This window comes from Pogonomyrmex barbatus, unplaced genomic scaffold, assembly GCF_055798465.1.
Source record: "Pogonomyrmex barbatus isolate J1 unplaced genomic scaffold, ASM5579846v1 scaffold2, whole genome shotgun sequence".
NCBI lineage: Eukaryota > Metazoa > Arthropoda > Insecta > Hymenoptera > Formicidae > Pogonomyrmex > Pogonomyrmex barbatus.
Genome location: NW_028297116.1, coordinates 664,930 through 688,363, shown reverse-complemented (window position 1 = coordinate 688,363; position 23,434 = coordinate 664,930). Strand labels below are relative to the sequence as shown.

Here is a 23,434-nt window from a genome sequence, read left to right as displayed (position 1 = left end):
TAATGCTTTATATTTAATTGAAATAAAGATATGTAATTCCTTTTTAAACATTTAATCACTTTTTACTCAGGAGAAACTGCTAAATAATAAACATGTTGATTTTTATGATTTACTTTTTCTAAAATTTCAAGTAAATGTATACATTTATTATAAATGTACACAATTACTGAATTTTATGCTTTTACTGTAATATATATATATATATATATATATATATATATATATATATATATACACAATACAATGTATGTGTGTATGTGTGTGTGTGTGTGTGTATATATGTATGTTTTTATCATTTGCTGTCGTTCAATGTGAATAATGACGTCTCACCACAATTGTAAGTATTTACAATAAGATCATTTAATATTATATAGATCTGTTCACAAATTATATGCGCAAGTAGCACAAAAAAAAGAATCATGTTTAATTACATTTGTTCAATACAGATTACAAGTTTTCATTTTTCATTTTTTTTTTATAATAAAACGGATATCATACTGTATAATACACATAAGAAATAACATACATATAAGAAAATTGGAAATTTTGTCAATACATATGTCTCTAATATTAAAAATATTATATTTGATAAAAAGAAATATTTTATAAATACAATGTAAGATGTAAATAGCACTCATTGTACACAAATGGAACTATTTAATGCAAAGACTGTATAGAATGTACACAGAATGGACGAAGTAGGTTGATCTATGCATTTACACTGAGTGTTATTGTTAATTCCACATTGTAATAAACAAATTTTTATTTTTTTCGTCATTTGATGAATTTGTATAATGCTTATTACAGTTAAAATAAAGAAAATAGACTATTTATGTTTTTGGGAATTATTAAACATGCATAATTTTAATGTTTCAGAAGATACGAATATACTAACATATAATTCCATATTTACAATTTTATCATTATAAATAAGATAGCTCTTATCTTATTTCTTAAAATAAACATTAAAAAACGTATAATACACTGAATGTTACACGAATATAATAACACAGTAATGTTATTATACATATATATATATATATATATATAAAGGATGGTAATTTTAAAATACCATTTGTGTATATGCAGCATGTGCAATACTGTGATGAATAGTGTATGTTACACTAGGAATGTAATGCAATGTATAAAAACATATTATATAACATGCTGGTTGTCGTCAAACAGTAATACATGAAATCAATTGTTGACAAAGTTGGCTATATTGCAATTGGTCCCCACTAATCCTACGCATTTTTATTCCTTTTGCTTCCCTTTCTTCAGATTCGCATACCCTAAGTTCAATTTGTACCCCACCTGGATATTCTAAACTAAGTCCACTACCTTCCACTTCTTCCCTTGAAAATATAAAACCTTTTGGTGGCGCTCTTGCATCTATTATTTGTTTGACACGACCTAATATAGCTTCGGAATTTAATCTACTTGACTCATCGGACAAAGGAACCTCGACTTCGGTAGGTACCGTATTATGCGGTCTACCGATACCACGTGTTATACTAGGTCTCGAAGGATCGCATGGTTCTGAAATAATGAAACTCGGAAGAGTGTTGTAATGAGGTAATGCATCTTCGAGAGAATCTGGCGATGGAGAAGGAGAAGGCGAACAACTAATTAATGTTACTTGTCCTCCAAGAACATCTGTCACTGAAATTTGCGGTGGTACCTACAAACAAATATTAAAAATTTAACATTTCAATTAAATGATATTACAACATATTGCAAAATTCTTACATATTTTTTTTCTTAAAAAAAAAAATAAAATAAAATAAAAAAAATATATATGTTAATATTTATCGTCACCATAAAGAAAGGAAAAGTTAATGCTAATCTTTAAATCAAATTCTATTTTATTAAATTAACAATTAAATATAATTTTGAAAGAATTTCTTTTATAAATATCTCTTTTTATTCGATTTTGTATGAATATGGATATCATGCTATTTCTATAAAAAATTCTATACCAATATCAAAATGTCTAACTTTAATTTTAATTGAATGAATTATCTCTATAATAGAAAAAGTTATTCTTTTCTATAATAATCTATAATAATAAATTCTTTTCTATAAATATATATATATATATATATATATATATATATATATACACACACTCGGTATTCTAGTACTTAATAATAATAATGTTATATTTAATATCAATTTAATGTTACATACCCTTGGTATTTCTACAGGATGTTCTTCTTGTATCATATCCAATGCTGGACTATTGCTGGGAGAATAACTGACAGGGGTAGTAGCAGGTGATCTATGATGTCTAAGTGGACTTAAATCTAATGGTGTAGCTGGTGGCTGCGCTGGCGTACCATGTACAATACTACCCTGTACTGATGTCGTAGTTAAACCGCTAAGACCTATTAGGAATAAATAGAAAAAAATTAATTATAATTTTTTTCAAAAAATTTTTCATATTTGATATATAAAAATAAAGATATTTATGTTTTTTATAATATATAAAATATGATTATGCCAAAAAATGCACAAATGTTATATATCAATTTTAAATTAGTGAGTTATATACATGTACCCTGTTATATATATATATTCTCCTATAGATAAAGCCAATATTGAATATGCTATTATATACATTATATATTTATAAAATATATTTATATAATATAATGAATAATATAATGAAAATATATTTTTATAATATAATGAACTATATATTATGTTAATTGTAATTAAAAATATCAAATTAAATGATTAAGTCGGAAATTTATAATAAAACATTTTGATTATATATTATATATTAACATTGTATATATATTAACAAAATATTTTATCAAAAAGTTAATACCTTGCGTAATTGCTGCTACGCCCCTTTCATGTACAGGAGATCCAGGAATACTTGCAGGACTATGTGAAGGTGATGCTAATCTCTGTAACTGTTGATATTCTTGTTGAAGAGCTTGAATGCCTGGCCCAGGAGCACCTGATCCTTCTGATGCCCGACGAACAGGCGAGTATCTTTCAGTTGCAACATGGCTGCTTGGCTCCTTATATGAATCTCTGTTATTTACTAAAATTAATTATAAAAATTAGAAATACTTTTCAAATATAACATAGTCGTATTTTTTAAAGAATTGACTTTAAAAAATAATTGAATAAATATTATCTTAAAGGGAGCAATGCAATATATTTAAAGTGTTTGTATCATTTATAATTTTTACGATTACTTCATAATTTTTTAAATAAATATTAAATTTTTTCTTTAACATACATAATTGAAAAATATTATAATAACGTTAAATGATCGCTATTCACATTTATTTTAAATATATTTAAAAATTTGTTATTATAAGTTTATTAATTTTTACATATGAAATCATAATAAAATTGTGTATGTAACTATTTTTATTTTTTATTTTACAAGAAAATATTTTTTAAAATTTCTGTGTATTTTATCAAAAATATTTATAATCTAATATAGATATGTAATATAGATTTGATGACGTTGATGATGAATTTTATAAATAATAAGTTAATTTCTATAAAAATTAACTTTTTGACTCCAGAAAAAGGATCAACAATGACATAATGATTTTTAAATAAAACTTTTTTTCATTTACTGTAACGCATACAGGAACAGTTCATAATTCTTTAATTTTCCATCTTATATAACAAATATTCCAAATATATCTATATATTAAACAATAAATATCTATAAATTAAGTAATTAAAAAAAATAAAAATTGGATTGTAGTATAAATTTGTTATTATTAATTTTATACTTATGATCTATGCTATATGGCACTGCATTTTGGGAATCTTTCAGATTTATAGCGCACATTACTATTTATAAGGCATTGAACAAAACATTCGGACATAGATCTATTTATTTGAGACATAGATTCACGCGCGTGTAAATAAAAATCATTGCTTAATTAATTATGTGACTAATAAACTCAAAAAATATGAAAATATTTATGTAACAATTTAAGATTAAAATTACATTAGAGATTAAATTTATAGAATTAGTCAAGTGATGCTTTAATTATTTTAAATATAGATATGTAAAGATATATTAAAAACTAAACCAAGTACATGAATGAAATATATGGGATATATTAATAATAAAGAAGTTGAAAGTTGAATATGAAACTTTTAATAATTAAAAGAAGTCAAATTTATAATAAAGACCTATCATATGAATATAACAGGGCCATTAAAATAATTGCCATTATCATTCTCTAAAATAAAAAAATAGTCAAAAAAATATCTACTGCAATAAGTTTATGACGATATCTAAACTTTAATCAAAATTATCAGCTCCAAACCAAGAAATTTGAAGAGAGAATTATATTACTAGTTCTAAACAAGACAAAGCAAAATACAATACTAAATAAAAATATTCATACTCATACTTTTAAACGTCCAAATATCTGTAGTTTCATACTTTTTTACTCTCAACACATCTATATCTTTAGCCATTATTTTCATCCATAATTTCACACCGTCATATCATGCATTTAAACCCATACAATTTTAAATATGTCCATTTTCACAGTTACATATTTATGTGTCTATATATTCACACACTCATTTACATTTGCAATCTTCTACGTCATTACAAAATTAAAATTTCTATTTTTTATATATTAGTAAAAGAAATTAAATATAAAAAAATAAATAAGATTAAAAAATATAAATTAAATAATAAAATAAAATAAATTTAAGAAATTAAATAATTAAAATAAGTTAAATAATTAAATAAAAATAGAAATACAAAGAAATTAAATAATTAAGAAATTAAAAAATTATATATATATATATATATATATATATATATATAATTTTTCTTAACTAAATAATGTCACATAAAACCACATTTTTATAGTTCACTTATATAATTCCGAAGAAATTCAAATAATCAATTAAAAGGAACATCCCATATGTTTCAAAACTTGCGGTGCAAAAAAGCTTACAAACGTTCCTATTATTTATTTTAATTTAAAACTTTTCTTGATTCACAAAGTTTGGTGCATATTACATGCACACACATATGCAGAGATAGAAGATAGGACAGTTAAAGTGTTGAAATATTTTATGATATTGGAATTACTTCTCCGTGAGTATGCGTGCTTACATGTATGCGTATGTGTGTGCGCGCTTGCTAGATATATGGTCTATTAAAAAAATGAGATTTCTTATAAAAGAAATAAAAAGACTTTTTAAAAATTAGTATAACCTCCTTCAAACTATTCTTCTTAGAAAGCAACATAATAATAATAATAATAATAATTACAGTGAAAAATACAAAGATTTGTAAGGATAAACATTTTATATGAAAGTAATATAAAAAAATTTTGAAGTTCTTTTTATCATTTTTCAAATATAAAATTATACAAATAAAGATTATTTTAATAATCAAAATGTATTATTCATTTAATTAATTCGCAAAAATACATTTTTTTATAAATAATTAAAGGGAAGGCTTTTTGAATTAAAATTATAATACTTTAAAATAACATATACAAAGAATCATAAATAATTTTTAATCTAAAGCACAAGATTAAAATGATTTATATTATTTACATTTCAAAATCAAATTATTAAAGAAAAATAATTTTGGATAAATAACAGTTCAACCAAAGAACAAAAAAAAACCAAGAACAAGACAAGTCACTTCTTATAGTGTTCTCACGTTATAATTCTGATTTGTTTTAGCATGTCACAATTTTGATAAATTTGCTGTAAAAATTACAAAAAAGCTATTTTAATATTTTATATTTTATATCATATGATATAATTATGACATGAAGAATTTTTGATGTAATCAAAATTAAATAAATTTTGAAGACTTTTAACTTAAAGGAATTTGTTGTATCTATACTTATTGTAACTATAGTTGTAACTATAGTTAATAAAGTATTAATAATTAAATATAGATTAAAAAAAATGCAAATGAACTTATTAAAAATTTACCAAATAATTATATTAATTCAGATATTTAAGCATCTTTTAGATTACAAAATATAAATTCAATATTAAAATTGATAAATTCAAAATGGCAAAATTAATATTGTCCATTATTAAAGTTTAAAAATGTTCAAATTATTGCAAAAATTGACGTTAAAAAAATTTGTAATTTAATATTGAATTTATATCTAGCTTAAAAAAATTACGAGAAATAATTAGTCCTGTTCTTGTATTTAAAAAAAATTACTTTTTGTTAAACTATAGAATTATCTATTATTACTTCATTAAATATGAAAAATGGCTATTTTTATAAAATCATCATTTTTCAAACACTTATTTTTTATAAGAGATTCTATATTTTTGTATTTTGTAAATATATCAAAATTTTGTTACCAAAATGGATATGATAAATTTAAATTAAGTTTAAATATTTTTAGAAGCTTAATATTGTATATATCTACGTTATACAGCATAATACCATGCAATAAACTTCTATATCCTGTTTTATTAATTTTATTAATTTTAATGAAATATAATTTTTTGTACATTAGAAAATTTCTTCAAATTATAAAATTTATAGCAAACTTAAATAATATTAAAATTACAAATCTTTAATCTTAATCGTATCTTGCAACTAAATAAAAAAATTAATAAATTAACAAAAGTGCAAAAATCTCTTTTACCAGTACTAGTATGATATAATGAAGATTTCCTGTGGTGTGGGAGTGTTGACCCTCTAAGGTGAGTTGGTAACAGTCGCGATGGTAGATAAGCTCTATTCATCCTAGCTTCTACCTCCATTACCAGTTCCGGGTTTATCACTACATGCATATTACCAACCAAGGAGGGCATGGAAGTGCAGTGGACACAAAAAACCATGCAAAATTAAAAATAAAATTCAATACAATATCTATAAAACAAAACTTAATAAAATAATATACAAACACTGATAAAATAAAGAATAAAACATAACAGAAAAAATATGTAAAAATATAGGGAAAAAATGAAAATATAAAAGCTTGTGTATTAAATCAATACAATATATTAAGTCTATACAGTCCTACTATCAGGTCTACATCTTATTTTAAATGATCATCCCAAAATTTCATTTTTGGTTTTAGAAAAAAATGTTGAACGAAAATTATAGAGTTTTAAAGGAGCCATTTCATTCTGGCATGTTTTGATGCACGTTTATATTTTATTGCAAAAAAATATTCATAAAGAAAAAAACAATAATGTTATTTATGAATGAATATTATAATCCTATAATCTTCTTGAAACTTTATAATTTTTGATATATTTTTTTCTAAAATTGAAAACGAAAAAAATTTTAGGAGTGATTATTTAAAATAGACAATCCTGTATATACTTATATTAATTAAATTACTTTTTTATGCAAAGACAAAGATGCAATGTAACTGACACAAATTCTTTATTTTATATTATATGAATACCAGAAACTAGAATTATTGGTTACCAATATTTTTTTTATTAACTTTTTATTAATCTTTTTATTAAACTTTTTTTATTAACTTAGAATTAGGTTTTTTTTCTTACAAAAAATATTTCTTATTAACAATTTAATTTACCAGATAAGAAATTTTGCAATATGTTAATTCTATGATTTACAGGAATTCACGATTGTTACTATTTTAAAATGTCTTTCAAGAAAACGTTATAATAAATTTTAGTAATCCAAATTAAGAATTTTTTAATTATAGAATGCTTTCCTAATGTAATAATTCCGAAAATCAATAGTAAAAAAAATTTATTTAAAAATAGATGAATAACAAATTACCAGATATTCAAAAGATATTACAAATTAATGCGATATTGGAAAAACATTACAAATTAATAGATATTATAAATTAAATAGTTATGTGTTCACAAGATTCTTTACAAACATTTGTATGTGAGAACAATTAATGAGACACATTTTCTTTTCATACATACATTACATTATATAAACAAATGCAATGATACATGCAATATAATTTGCTAGAAATATTAAAAATTTATAAACATAGAAATAAACATTTAAATATGAAGTTATTATTAATGACAAAAATAGCTATATTATTATAATGATATGTTAAGAAGCAGAAATAATACCATAATATCACGAAAGCTTAAATTAATATCACTGAGATCAATAGCAATATATAAAAAAAAAATAGCAATATATATATAAAAAATATGATAAATGGAAAGTTATTGATACATAGTAAACATTCATTAACATTCTTAATTTAAGCTAATTCCTAATGATAAGCTATATACAAAGAATATTACAGATGTATCACTATAGCTATAAAAACAAGAAAATATATATGCACAAAAAAAAAGTAATCATATTTTTTTTAATTTTTAAAAATGTTTTCATTTTTTTTAAATACAGACATTTTAAAACAAATCATATTCGAGAACCAGTGCTATACAGCTTCTTAATATATCAAAAAATATTTTATTAAAGTTCCTAAACTCAAAAAATTTTGTTTATGTCAAGAATAAATATCGCATCACAATAATGTTGCAAAAAAAGCAAATTCTAAAGAATCTTTTAAAGAATTTAAGTTTAAATGTTGATTATCCTCATTGTTTATTTTTCATTGTACGATTTTAAATGTTTTTCTATAATCAAAAATAAACTAAAGGGATAGAGATCTGTCAATAATGAGCAATTTTTAGCAGCACGGAACGAAGCATGCGCAGATCTACTAGTGGAAAAATGGTAATGAATTTTTAGCCATAAGTTTATGAAGAAGTATATTAATCGTAACATCGTAGAAGTATATTAATCGTAAATTATTTTATAAAATTATATTCATAAAAATAAAGTTTAAAATATTTTTCTCAGATTATCGTACATTTCTAAATTGTTCGGATAATGTTATGATAAACATCCTGTGAAATAACATATTGTAGAAATTATAAAAAAAATTATTTTTTTTAAAAGATAAAGATAAAAAGTGTAGTAAGTAACCAAGTGCATAAGTGCAGTGTATATGAAAAATTATTAAAAATATTATTTTAATATATTTTATAAAATAATTTTAATTATTTTATGAAAAATTATTCTGTATTATCTTATTTTAAAAAATTGCATTTAATTCAAAATTGTTATATAATTATGTATATAATATAAATTTTTCAATTTCCTACACAAATAATAAGATATGAAAAAATTATACCAACTACCACTAGAAAGAAAACAGATTGAGCGAGAGAGAGAGAGAGAGAGAGAGAGAGAGAGAGAGAGAAAGAGAGAGGAAGAATTTTATTTTTTCAAATATTAAAATAATTATAAATAAATAATATATTTTTCACATTTACGATATATATATATATATATATATATATATATATATACATAATAAAATAATTTAGTTTGTTTTTTTTGTTATGTATTATTGTTTCTTTCTCTAATTAAATTTTTCAGAATATATATATATATGTACTAAAATTTAAAATTTGTGATTAATATAGAATGAACATGATAGAATGATCATAAAAAAAATGAACAATTACCTAGAAAAATGCATAACAAAAATGGAATCAGTTTGGGAAATAGTATAAATCTTAGACAACATAAATGCAAATACTAAAGAATGCTATAAACTATCATAATTCTTAATTGTAGGAATTGTGGGAAAAAAAAACAAAAGGATTCACTATATTCAATTATTGTCTTACCTGGTCTCTGCATAACAGTGCTAAGACCAGTTCTTCTTCTTCTATCACTATTTCCACTACTACTACCACTGCTATTATTAGTTCCATCTCCAGTCGTAGTATTGACAGCAACATTTAATGACTGAGTACATTGTACTAATCCTGAACTACCACTCTGTAACTGTTTGCAGACTTCAATTACTATACTAAATAATTATCAAATGAATGAATTATCATGAAATTAAAAATTAAAATATGACAATTGTTATTTTATATGCAATTATAATTTCAAATTGTTATTTCACTGTTATATTAATTGAATTTTATTTAAAATATATTATATAATCTTATTATATAATCTTTACTAACCGACTGCAATTGTTCTCTGCTGCCAGGTTGACTCCAGCCGCCATCTTCATTATTACTAGTGTTACTACTATGTTGTTGATGAAATATGTGAAGATTTGCTCCGCCATCCGAAGCTCTTCTACCAAAGCCCCCGGCTATAAAATAATAATATATGTAATATACAACATATTTGATTGATTAATATAGTAAGATAAGGAGAATTGTATATTCAATTATATAATATTTGTTAATAAAAATCCAATCAACAAGACAAAAATTTATTAAACTTACTGGCACCCATTACAGGAGGAGGCTTTAACAAATGTTGATCCTTGATTTGGAAATTTTGTGGTGGTTGATGTTGAACTAAAGGAAGATTTAATGGTAAATTGGTGTGTGGTAAAACTTGAGGATCCATGTTGCATTGAAGAATAGGGAAAGGCCGTAAAGTTTGATAGCCTGACATATGGTTATAAGCATATGATGAAGGAGATTGATGCACCGCGTCACCAGGTCCAACCGTATGTCTTCTTGTTGTATGATAAGGTGTTCCAGATGGCAAATAAAGACCACATTTTTCTTCCGTTTCTGCTTCGGTTTCACCAAACTGCAAAAAAATGCAATTAAAATTTTAGTAAGAAATATATTTTAACAATTAAAAATGATAAATATATCTCTTTTGCAGACACTTAGAGAACTCGATATATAATTCAACATTAAGATCTGCAAGTTTTTAAAAATAAAAATTTATATCTTATATTGAAAATAGTAAATAACAAATATTCCTTTTTTTTAAATATAATTACCTTTTCTAATTGATGTGCACCATCTGGCAAATAATCACCCGGTATACTTTGAATGCTGGGTAAATTAGGCATTGTTGGTTCTAATCGATCAACAAGTAAATTGTATATAGCTGAGACATGATCAAACGTATTTCCTTTAATAGCTTGTAATAAAGTATCCGCGCTGAGACCAGGTAATCTTAACATATTTTCTATTACTAATTGATTTAATGGTGGTGATAAGCTCACATCGGGATTACACCTAAGAATATAAAGAAATAAAACAGATAAAATATGATAGATAATACAAAATAGATAGAAATCTTATGTAGTAATACAAATATTGTTAGTTATTAGAAATCTAAATAAATTATTTATCAGAAAACTGTTTCCCCATTTATTTTGTAAGGGATTAATTTTTACGAAAAATATTGTTACAAATAAATTTTATTATCAAGAAAGATGTAAAATAGTGATATTGATTTGACCTTTGATAGTCATATGAATGTCAAAAATTACATCGCACATTTTTTTTAAATAGAATTTGTCTATCGTTTAAATATATCACATTTTTTAAATAATATAATTTTTCTAATTATTCTGCATATAACGGAAAATTATTAAAGTAAAATTGTTAGAAAGACAATAATACATAAAATATTTTATGCTTTATTTTGGCATATTTTAATATAAAATATCTCTAATGTAAATTATTTATTTTTTATAACTGTGTCTTTAATATTTTTATGCAAAATAATAAAACAAATTTTATATAAAAAAGATATAATTTTTTTTTAAAATATTATATAATTTGCAATTTATGATATTTTTTTAAAAAACAGTTTTCTTTGTTTTCTTTATACCAATTAATTCACTTCATTATTCTTTGCGTAAGAATATTCAAATGTGTTTATTAAAAATAAATAGTTTATAAATCATTTTATATATTATGTTAAAATATGATTATTAGAATACAATATAAAAGATTTACACTATTGATATTTTATAAAATGTTTCTTAATACTTTTATGTGAAGAATAATTAAAGGAATCATGTTATATAAAAAAAAAAAAATCATAAAACTTTATTAAGAAAATGACGACAACCTTCCTGTGATCTTTAGGTGATTATCCAATGTCAAACCAAATAGCACTGTTATATACCCCTCTTAAAATTATTTAAAATATTTTTTATATGACATTTAGAAGACAAATAATTGCTTCTTTTAAAATAAGATACTCTGTATAGTATATGCGTGTGTTGTGTTCTATAAGAAAATACCTATACGCTTTCGCTATATATAACATGTTTCATAATAGCACCGACAATATTAATAACACATTTAAAAAATTTTTATTTAAATACTTATATAATATTTTAATATTATATAAATATTTTTTGTAATTTATAATATAATTTTATTGCCATTTTTACGAAGAAACACATAAATTGTTATTTCAAAAATGTTCGTTTATCATTTTCTATTAACTCTTAAACGTCGTGAATATTATTTTGAAACATTCTGTATATATAACGAAGGCATATAAATATATCTTCATAGAACAGATGTGGAGATGCATGCGCGCTGGAGATGCATACATGCACTGAAATCCAGGGTTAAATTAGTATCATTAGATTTGAAGTAACCACAGTATCTTTTCTTGTTAAGGATTTCTTGTTAAGAATGAATAAATTGTGAATCTAATATTAATTTATAAATTTTTAATATAAATTTATAAATTTTTTGATATTAATTTCTAATTACTGATCAAATATTATTTTATAAATTATAAATTTATAACTAATAAAATAGACAAATAAGTTATAAATTATTTAAATGTCTAAATATTAATAAAACGTTATATAAATTTTAAATTTAAAAAAAACCTATATTGTAAGGCTAAATATTATGCGGCAGATAGCTTAAAGCATAAACCAAATGTTTATAACTTGCAAGTTATATTAATCTAATGATCTTTTCAACAACCTTAATATCTCAACAGTCATAAATGCCATATTTTATTTATTTCTTAAAATGTTTTAAAAATATACTATTGCGATAGAAATCACACAAATTTGTGTCTTACTTTTAATCTCTTCTAATTCATAGTTTTGTATATCTTAAATTATCAATGCAATTCTAATTTTCATACTGCATTAATGGTTAACTTGTAATTTAAAAAAAACTGCTTATATTATATAAATATATAATTAATATAAGAATATCACAATTACATACCCTCCAGGTTCTAATTCTATTACTCCGTCTTCACTCATCCATGAATGCTCTAAGATTTGAGAAATACTCAAACGTCGATCTGGTTCTACCACCAACATGTGTCTAATCAATTTTTCGCAATCTAAAAATATTATTCAAATTACAGCTTAACATACATGTGTTGTTCTAATATATAAAAATGAAATAAAAAAAATACTTGACTGACCTATAATAAAAATAATGGATCATAGAATTATAGAAAAAAATGGAAGAAAGTGAAGAAAGTTAATTTTTTTAAAATTTTTGTATTTTTGTATTTTTGTATTTGTTTAAAAAATTTTTTAAATTAAATTTTTATTAGTATCTATCTCTGTAATAGAATAAGGGTAGAATTATAAAAACTCAAAACAAAATTATTTATTAATTAAACATTTTAATAAAATTTGATATATCACTCCATTTATCTAATATTAACTTTTGTAATACCACTATTGCATATCCTGTTACAATTTCTATTATAATTTTCTATTACAATTTATTATATATATATATATATATATATATATATATATAAAATTTTAATATAATTTTAGATAAAATAGAATAAAATATCAACATATTAAACACATTCATTAATAAAAATATTCAAATTTTCTTATAACAAGCATTATTGTCAATAAAAAATAATATACTACTTAGAAGCTCCAACCAGTGATAAATTTTATAAGTTATCTGGTAGGTGTTATTCATATATTTAAATAATTTTTATCTTAATATTGATCTTAATATTTTTTAATATCTTTATATATGGTTTTTAAAGATCTTAATATTGATTTGTTAATAAAATTAGTATTATTGTTCAATTTTTACTGCTACAAGTTTCATCAAATTCAATATAATGATTGGTGTAACTTCCCTCATAAATATTATCAAGTACCTCTTAATAAAAAACATAATATAATGTAACCAAGTAGCTTATACACATATATTTACCTGCAGACATAAAAAATGGTATTCTGAATTTCCCTGAGACAACCACAGATCGTAACAACTGCATTGTAGGTCCATCAAATGGTAGAGCACCACATACTAATACATATAAGACAACGCCAAGACTCTGAAACATTATGTGTATTATACTTTATATATTTTGCAGTTATATTATATAAGTACATATATATGTATTCATGTACACAGATATGCATGTGTATCAGACATATGTAAAGGGTGACATACCCATACATCAGCTCTTGGACCATCATAATGCTTTCCTTCAAAAATTTCAGGTGCAGCATATGGTGGTGAACCACACCACGTACTAAGTGGAACACCAGGTGTATATTCATTACTAAAGCCAAAATCAGCAAGTTTTATATTATTGTCTGCATCAAGTAACAAATTTTCAGCCTAAAAAAAGAAAAGAAAGAAATTAATTACACGCACAAAATAATATTTATACAATTTGTAATAAATTTTATTAACAATTAAGATTGTAGAATATCCAATTTCGACATAACACAACAGCTAGACCTTAAGATCTCGATGAACTACTCTTTGTTGATGCAGATAATGAACGGCGAGTACAATCTGACGGAAAATTCTTCGTGCTTCTGGTTCTGGCATTCTACCATTTCGAACAAGATGATCAAATATTTCACCTCCAGGAGCATATTCTGTCACTAAATATATCATTTTCTCCGTTTCCATTACTTGGTACAGTCTTATAATATGTGGATGCCGTAATCTTTTCATTATATGTACTTCACGAAAAATTTTTGCTAAGTTTTCTTCATTTAGTTTAGTCTTATCTATTATTTTTATAGCAACCTGTAACAACATAAATACAATATCAATGCAACTTAACATTCTTAAATTGCATGTAAAAATTTTTGTCAAAAAAGTTTTGCATAATTTTTTAAAAATATGATTTTAAAAATCTCAACAAATAAATGAATTATAAGTATGAGGTGAAAAAAATATAATCATTTTTTATAATAATGTGTATTTACTTAACAAATTGCAAAATTAAAAAATTTTCTGTTACTTTATTATATAAGAAAAACAATAATAAGACAATTTATAATCAACTATAACGCGAGACATGGCATTTACTCTGGCAAGCAGGATCTTGGTTGCTAAAGTCTTTATAATGAAAATAAATTCAATTAATTTTTATATTACCAACTACGTGCCGCTTTTTTAGCAGACTTACAACGTAGTGGTTCTATAATAATTCGATGATCAATATTATTGATATCGATTAAAATCCCTTTTATTATCCCTCCCCCCCATCAGAAATATATACAATTTATAATATAATATAATATAATATATTTATATAATTTATAATATAATATATTTCAGATTATATTTTATTATTGATACTTGATAATCATGTTTTTTTATGGTACAGCTTAAAAATAGCAAAATTTATGTTCAATTAAATTTATATAATCAGAAGAGACTTTATCTCATTCTTCCAATATTTTATATATAATTCCAATTCCAAAATATCTTTGTATATAATATTATTTATGGTCTTTTTGACTTCAACGCATAATATGATAAAAGAATTCTTACTATAATTTCTCTTTCAAAAGGAAAATCTAATATTTCAAATTATTTTTATAATAAATGTAACATATATATGTATGTTCCACCGTCTCCAAATAAATAAAAATTTGATTCATATAAAAAAAAGACTAGGAAAGAAGAGAGGGAAGAAAGAGAGGGATATCGGATATCGAATGAACTATGACCACAACATTTCTTACATTCTTAAATATTTACAGATTCAGACTTCCTATTTTATCTCTGTTGTTTATGCAGCATGCATAAACAACAGAAATAAAAACAATTCATATAAATATATAGTCTGTTTTGTATTTTGATGCACCGATTTGATGATAAAACAAATCCATCCCTAACCATCTCTGATAAATTCTTTTTAAAATTATACATAGTGTCATTTTAATAAAAATAGCCATACATCTTTCTCTCTTAAATTTAACGTAATACAAAAAACGTCCCAGAGAAATGGCAAGAACTAGAAAATCAGTTTTAAATTAAAAAAATTTTTTAAAATAGCTTAGAGTATTTTTATTAATTACTAATATTATTACTAAAACAGTATGTACAAATGCATAGTTCTTAATTTTTCATTAAAAAATTAATAGTTATAAAATTAATGTAGTTAAATAATTAATATAATTAATATATTAATATAGTTATCAAAATCAAGTCCCAAAATTTATGAAATTTATGAACAATTCTTTTATGCCCGTTCATAGTATCTTATTGTAACTGCGAATAAAGAGCAAATACATATTTGTAACATCAAACGTTTCGGTTTCCAATCTCATAAGTTTTTTTTTCAATTAATTTTTAAAATGTGTTTAATTACAAAATTAGTATGTTTATTTTTTATATATTAATAAATCAGTCATAAATAAATAAAATAAATACATATAAATACATATAAATATATATAAATACATATATTAAAAAATAAATATACAATATATTTAATAAATAAATAACATAATTAAAACATAAATTTTAAATTACATTTAAAAAATTAAAATTTATTTAAACAGTAATGTTTATGTAAACGTGTAAACAGTAAATTTATTTAAAGATTAACGTGAATAATACAATCGTCGATCGTTTATTCGATTAACTTCAGCACAATTCATCCGAAATTTCTCACGATGTATATTTTTTCGTCATAATCTTTGATAGATCAGTTTCCGGTTAGAATGTTTTTGTCGTGAAAAATGGTAAAAATCGTGAAACATGGTAAAATTGTGTCGTTCTGAAATAATTTTGTTTTCTTAAAAATTAATAAAATATCAACAATCTGATTTATTAGATAATTTGCCATTTTCATCCTGATAATTACATGTAGTTTCAAAATTATTTTGAGTAATCAATTTCTCTGAAAAAACCTTACAATTATATAAAAAAAAAAAAAAACATGTACTTGAAGAGGAAACCAAAATTTTTATGATTTTATCCAATGTTGAAAGATTTTATCGAGATGAAACTTCTATCATTTTATAATATTGTTAATGATTTGGCTACGAATTCTTAGGATAACTTAAAATATTTAGAAAAAAATTTAAAAGCCATTCCAGTTTGAAAACAAAGTGGAATCATAGCGTGGTAACCTCCGCATAATACATCTTGAATAATGCTAAGCAATATTTGAACTTTGAGGACTCACATGATTCACAAAGTTTTCGTTAAAAGTGTGTTTGTCATTCTTATACCCGACGTCAAGACATTTTTGAAACATTAGTTAATAAAGTACAGCATAAAAAAATGGGTTTTCGTTTAAGAAAACCAAAGTAACTCCGACGTGACGTTTAATCTAGCCTCAACCCCAAGATCAAACAATTTTTTTACGCGACCTCGTCGCATCAAAAAAGTCTGAATTGAATTTTTTGTTCTGAATTGACATTTTTTTCCACGATAGTGTCTCGTCTATCAAAATGTTCGAAGTAGGCATTTAAAAATGGAGAACACCCTCTCTGTATGAATGCATCTGTACGCGTGCACAGATGCACGCACGCATGTATATGTGATTTTACAACTAACTACTTTTAACTTGTAACATTTATATAAAGCTAATTTCCATGTGAAATTTTCCGTGTGTTCTCTAACGAGATGTAAGAGATAATATTCGGAGATGCAGTGATATTTCACACCAAGTACGTGGAGAAAAATAGATCGCGCAGACTCGCGAGAGACACGCTGCGACGTCAACACAGAGGACAAACACGGCGGTGCCCCGCACCAAGTGACGCCTCGCGCCTGTGACGCATGAGCAGCAAGACCGACCTGTGTATCTATACGCAAATCGCCTACTTGAACGAAGTGATGATGGATTATCGGATTTCAGTTCAACACCTGGACCGATCAAGCTCTTAGGTTCAATCTTATATAGCTTTTGTATTTAAATCATACGGCAAAAGTGCTTATTTATTTCTTTTTTTTTTTTCCTCTACGTACCCTATAAATGGAGATACTACGATATAAAGTCGTGAATCTGCAAATTTCCGATTAAGAAACGTCACGATAAAAATCGTCTCGGGCTTTTTGCATAGTCGGGTGTGTGCTCATTGAGAGACGACATCGGCTTCAATTTCGAAAATGCTGCTCAAAAAAAAGGAAGGCACTTCTTCGGTGTCTTCGTCGAAATCTCCATGTCTACCGCGTTAAAGTGCACACAAAGTCAGCTACCCGCTTTATAAGAGATTAAAGTTACGTCAGATGGTGAAAATACCTATGTCCTACGATCTAACAGTTGAGGGTCGATTGAGCATTTCAACACCTAACGAAAATTACAAAAGTGAGCTCCCACTTAACTGAGCAGATTTTATCGTAATAAAACTGCGATATTTCTTATATCAGAAATACTCGATAAATAATTCGATGTTAAATTGTCTCAAATTTTCTATTTATTCAAATACACAAAATCGAATTAATATAAGTGGGATTGCATTATGTTATTAAGAAAATGAGGACAGGATTTAAAAAATTAAAAAAAAAAAAAAAAATTTAATACAAGGAGAGATACAAATCTAAGATGCTGCGATAGAAAATTATTTCATATTCTATGCTTGGACAATGCTGTTATAAATTTCTTTTTTCCTTTTTTTTTAAAATTACTAATCTTTCGTACAAGAAAATGCACAATAAACATTTATGTATAACGTAATAGTTAGTTTTTATTTAATTTATAAATAGTATTTTGTATTAAACAACCATTCATTTATTTATTTATTTATTCAATATGGAATTTGATCGCACAAGAACCGGTTAATAAGAAGTCTACTATGTTTTGGAAATGTACATACATATCAAATGAATATTTCGATATCAATTAACATTAAATTTATGTTTTTAATCACATAAGAAAATGTAAAATTATAGTTTCTCTGCTGCTATTTAAAATATTTCTATCGATTACGCAATTATAAAGGTTATACAAAAAATGTGTGATCCATTAAAAAATTATCATTAAAAAAAAAAATAAGAAAAAGTGCTAAATTTATGCTATTATAAGAGTAAGAAATATCTTTTATAAAATATTATTTTAATTAAAGTAAAAATCATTAATAGTAATCATTAATAATAATGTGTTGCAAACAAAATTGAAGCAAAATTGCTTTATTAATTAATACTTAATATTAAATATTACGTTTAATATAATTTAATTTAAATTTAAATTTAAATTTATTTCTCTAAAATTTCCTTCTCTAAAAATAATGATATCAAAAAATCGCGTCAACAACAAAACAAAAAATTATATATATATATATATATATATACACTACTGAGTGGAAAATTATAACATTAATGTAATATTATTGTATTATTTCGTATTTATTAGATAGCAATAAATTATTCCTACAAAATAATAAAATATGCAAAAGTTTGACATTGAAGCTATTTGAAATATATAACAACAAAATTCATTGATCTATCATATTGTTATATCAAAAGTTGATATTTAATAGTTGTCATTCTACATTCTACAAGATTTTATCCGATTAAAAAATAAATGATAAAAATATAAATATGATATAAATCCTATTGAATAAACCTTGTCTTTATTCTCTGTTATAATTTCAAAGATATTAAAGACAATAATTATTCCTCTTTTTATCTCGCTCTTTCATTTACATTTATACATTACGCGTGCACAGAGTGTTTTGTAATTTGCATCTACTGATTATACAACTTATATTCCTAATAAAAAAACTTTCTTGTTCAAGAAGGCTTCAGTAAAAAGCAAATCAAAACAACTTAAATCATTTTTTCTGCAATACTTGAGAAAAAAGTAGTTATTAAACAGAATCTAAATTGGTGCTGTTTTTTAAATAAATACACATAACCAGAAGGCTGAAAGTATATAAGAGTCATATTATGAAGAGTATGATTGACATATACTCGCCTAAAGAACAACAATGATTTTGGATGACATTAATTTGTCATTAAATATTGCAGAAGAAAATGTTTCATATTGATGATATTTTCAAATTTTTAGTTTCTTATTAAATAATATTTAATAATAAATTGGGAGTTTATATATACACACATATATGTAATTTTAAAATGACAAAATCTTTTTTAATATTTAAAGATTTTATAATACATTTCATATAATATATGGAGTATTGTTGCTGGGTGCAGGAAGGGATTAAGCAACCAATATCTTCCGTTCTTCATTAAATTACTTTTTTCTTACACATATTTATTCTCTTTATCATCCTGCATGTGAGAATATTAAAATAAAAACTAAAATAAAATTAGAAAGTGAATGCGAAGAGATTAATAAGAGACGTTGAAGAAGATATTTAAAATTTTATCTTATATATTTTGACAAAATATGAAATATTTCATAAAACATTTTTTTTCATAATTTTATTTAAATATTTTGTATACTAAAATTTTATATAATAAAACCAATATAACAAAACATGTAACTATATTTAAAAGAAATTGCATATTATCAAATGCATTGATGCAAGACATAGATACAAGACTATAGATACAAGACAAAGTTATATCAATATATTTTTCCTATCATTCTGTTAAAAATACGAGGATAAAATCATTATAATATAAAAGATACTATACGAGCATATAAGATATTTCACATTTTATCAAAATAAAATATCATATTTCTTAATTATTTAATGATCTTAATATTTTAATATGCAAAATGATAAGGAAGAATTTATATGAAAAAATGATTAAAAAAAAATATTTATTCCCTTCTGAGCAGTCCGGCAGCAGTATTCTATATATCATATGGAAGGCCTTAAAACCCTAAAACACAAAAAAGACTTTGTTGCAATCTCTAATAATTTCTCAAATAATTTTTAATATATTTAATTTTATATTATTTGTACATGCGTGCACATATGTTTGCGCGCACATATGCACATATGTGACAGTAATAGCATATGGAACATTTCATCAATAAAAAAATTTATATGTTTACATCATGTGGCATATAGACATCCTATATTAAATAAAAAATTTTCGGATTTAAAAACATAACAAAAGTTGAATTATCTTCTTGAATTCACACACACACACACACACACACACACACACACACACACACACACACACACACATACACACACACACACACACACACATCCATTACTACATATCATATAAAACATACACTATATAGACAAAGACATATATAAAGCCACATAAAACATATGTAGATATGACATATAAATACATACATTCAAACATCACATATGTACATAAAAAAAATTTATATTTTATGAAAGATAATAAGATTAGATTTTACAGAAGACAATATATTTACTTGAAACAATTGGGAAACTGAATCAATACAATTAAAAAAGTACAACTTTATAAGAGATATGATTTATAAATTTGCTAATACAAAAGACATACATACTTCTTTATAAATTTAATATAAGCGATGTAAAAGTAGTAAGAGAAATCGGTTTGTATAAAAAGAGATTCCACATGACATATATACATACAATTGATGCTAGCTACGACTATGTCTCTCTTGATAAACGCAAGCAGATTATCTAACATATCTTTCAACTAACTATATGTACATGAAACATCAGTAAATAATTATTTTTAGTACAATATTTATAGCATGTCAAGCCATAAATGACAATATTAAACAAAATAAATGACAATATTAAACAAAATTGCTTAATATTTTTCAATTCAAGTAAGTTAAAATATATAATGTATATATATATATATATATATATATATATATATATATATATATATATATAACCTTATACAGATATTCTACACATATTACAGCAGATGCACACACAATACACACGCACACGCATAACATATACACATATTCACGCGCAAGACGCATGCACACGCATAAGCACATATTTAGACACTAATTTTTCTTTTTTCTCGTTGATAATATATTTTAATAATAGAGTTCAGTTTTAGATATTTAGAAGTTATTTAGATACAAATTAATATTAAAATTAAAGAAATTAAGTATGCTCCTGCTATTGTGTATTTGTTGAACCGTCTGCTGTGCAAATATTAATAAGATTTATGAAATTTACATGACTTATCTCAAATGCAACAGCCTAATGATCTTTCTCTCAACAATAATAAATATATTTTTTAACAATATCAATTATTCAAATATAACTATATCAAGTATAATTACGTTAACGCAATTATACATCGTAATTAAATATTAAAAACATAAAACTAAATATTCGCACAGATATTCACGAGTATTAACGACAAAATGACGGATTTCATGATTGTAACTGAAAGGCTTCTGCGGTGTCTTTTACCTTAGATTTCGTTACGACGTGAGTGGCCATTTTAACTACGGCGAAATTTCCTTTTCCAATAGTCTTTTCGAGCTCGTAATAACCGACACGAATGAGTTTGTTGACAGAAAATTCCTGGGAAACCTCATTGTGCGACGTCGGCGCGGATGCCATTTTTTGATCACTTCTCTCACTCGTGCTTGATTCGTTGCCAATTGCAATACTGAGTAGTGCAAAATTACGCCGACAGAGGAATTATAATCATCTATTGATACTGCCATCTAGCGATAGTAAATAAAAAACACAAATGTCACATGAACAATTCTAAAGCCCTATACAAATGGAAAAACGACAACGACAGCGTGACTTTTGATTGATAATTATTCGTTTTGTTTCGTAGCTGAATGGACTATATATGTATAATTCAATTGCTGTATATATTAGCAAAGTTGTATTTGTATGTAATCCTCAGCATCGACAATGAGATTTTAAGGCTTAAGATCAATCGATTATTCTTCTATAAATCGACTATAATTGGTCAAATTCTTACGGTCAAATTCTTATTCTATTAAATACCTATTGTGAACCGAGATTAAAGTGGCGTCTACAACGAAATTTTAAAGCAAAAGATAAAAATTAGTCAATTAGTGTCGGTCCACAATAGTGATTTAAGCTTTAAGTCGTAAGAAATTGACCAATCATAGTCGATTATTCTTTTCATATTCGATACGTCTTAAAGCTTAAATCACCTATTGTGAACCGACTTATAATCAATTTATAAAAGAATAAATCCCGGTCTACAATAGGTGATTTAAGCTGTAAGCCATAAGAAATTGATCAATAATAATCGATTATTCTCCTATTCTTTGACTATGATTCGTCCATTTCTTATGGCTTATTTCTTTATGGCTTAAATCATCTATGTGTCGGTCCACAATAAGTATTTAATCTTTAAGCCGTATGAAATTAACTAATCAGAGTCGAGTATTCTTTTCATATTCGATTATAATTGGTCAATTTCTTACTTTTTAAAGCTTAAATCACCTATTGTGGACCGACACTATTGTAGACCGCGACTAAGTGTCGGTCCACAATAAGTATTTAATCTTTAAACCGTAAGA

General features: G+C 24.1%; 1 protein-coding gene across 3 annotated transcripts; it reads right to left on the bottom strand.

Annotated features, from left to right (window-relative positions):
* Nucleotides 1–335: 335 nt before the first annotated feature.
* On the bottom strand, nt 336–22,552 carry LOC105425933 (serine/threonine-protein kinase SIK3). 3 transcript variants are annotated; one of them, XM_011636952.3, is made up of 13 exons: nt 22,335–22,552; nt 14,509–14,805; nt 14,215–14,385; nt 13,972–14,095; nt 13,000–13,120; nt 10,782–11,022; nt 10,267–10,582; nt 9,997–10,130; nt 9,649–9,808; nt 6,639–6,776; nt 2,834–3,055; nt 2,191–2,387; nt 336–1,681 (listed from the first exon to the last, which is right to left on the bottom strand). In XM_011636952.3, the coding sequence occupies exons 1-13, from the start codon at nt 22,485–22,487 to the stop codon at nt 1,178–1,180; spliced, it is 2,778 nt and encodes a 925-aa protein (XP_011635254.2). In that variant the 5' UTR covers nt 22,488–22,552; the 3' UTR covers nt 336–1,177. The 3 variants fall into 3 exon arrangements, with proteins under 3 accessions (XP_011635254.2, XP_088933428.1, XP_011635255.2); XM_089077302.1 differs by lacking the exon at nt 22,335–22,552 and adding an exon at nt 17,204–17,493; XM_011636953.3 differs by lacking the exon at nt 6,639–6,776 and having other exon boundaries at nt 22,335–22,551.
* Between the last annotated feature and the right edge of the window lie 882 nt (nt 22,553–23,434).

Coding starts and splice junctions, on each gene's coding strand:
- LOC105425933 (XM_011636952.3), bottom strand. CDS start 22,487: ATGGCATCCGCGCCGACGTCGCACAATGAGGTTTCCCAGGAATTTTCT. Junction 10,583..10,781: donor GTGCACATCAATTAGAAAAG/GTAATTATATTT, acceptor ATTTTTTTGCAG/TTTGGTGAAACCGAAGCAGA. Junction 10,131..10,266: donor TCCTCCTGTAATGGGTGCCA/GTAAGTTTAATA, acceptor ATTATTTTATAG/CCGGGGGCTTTGGTAGAAGA.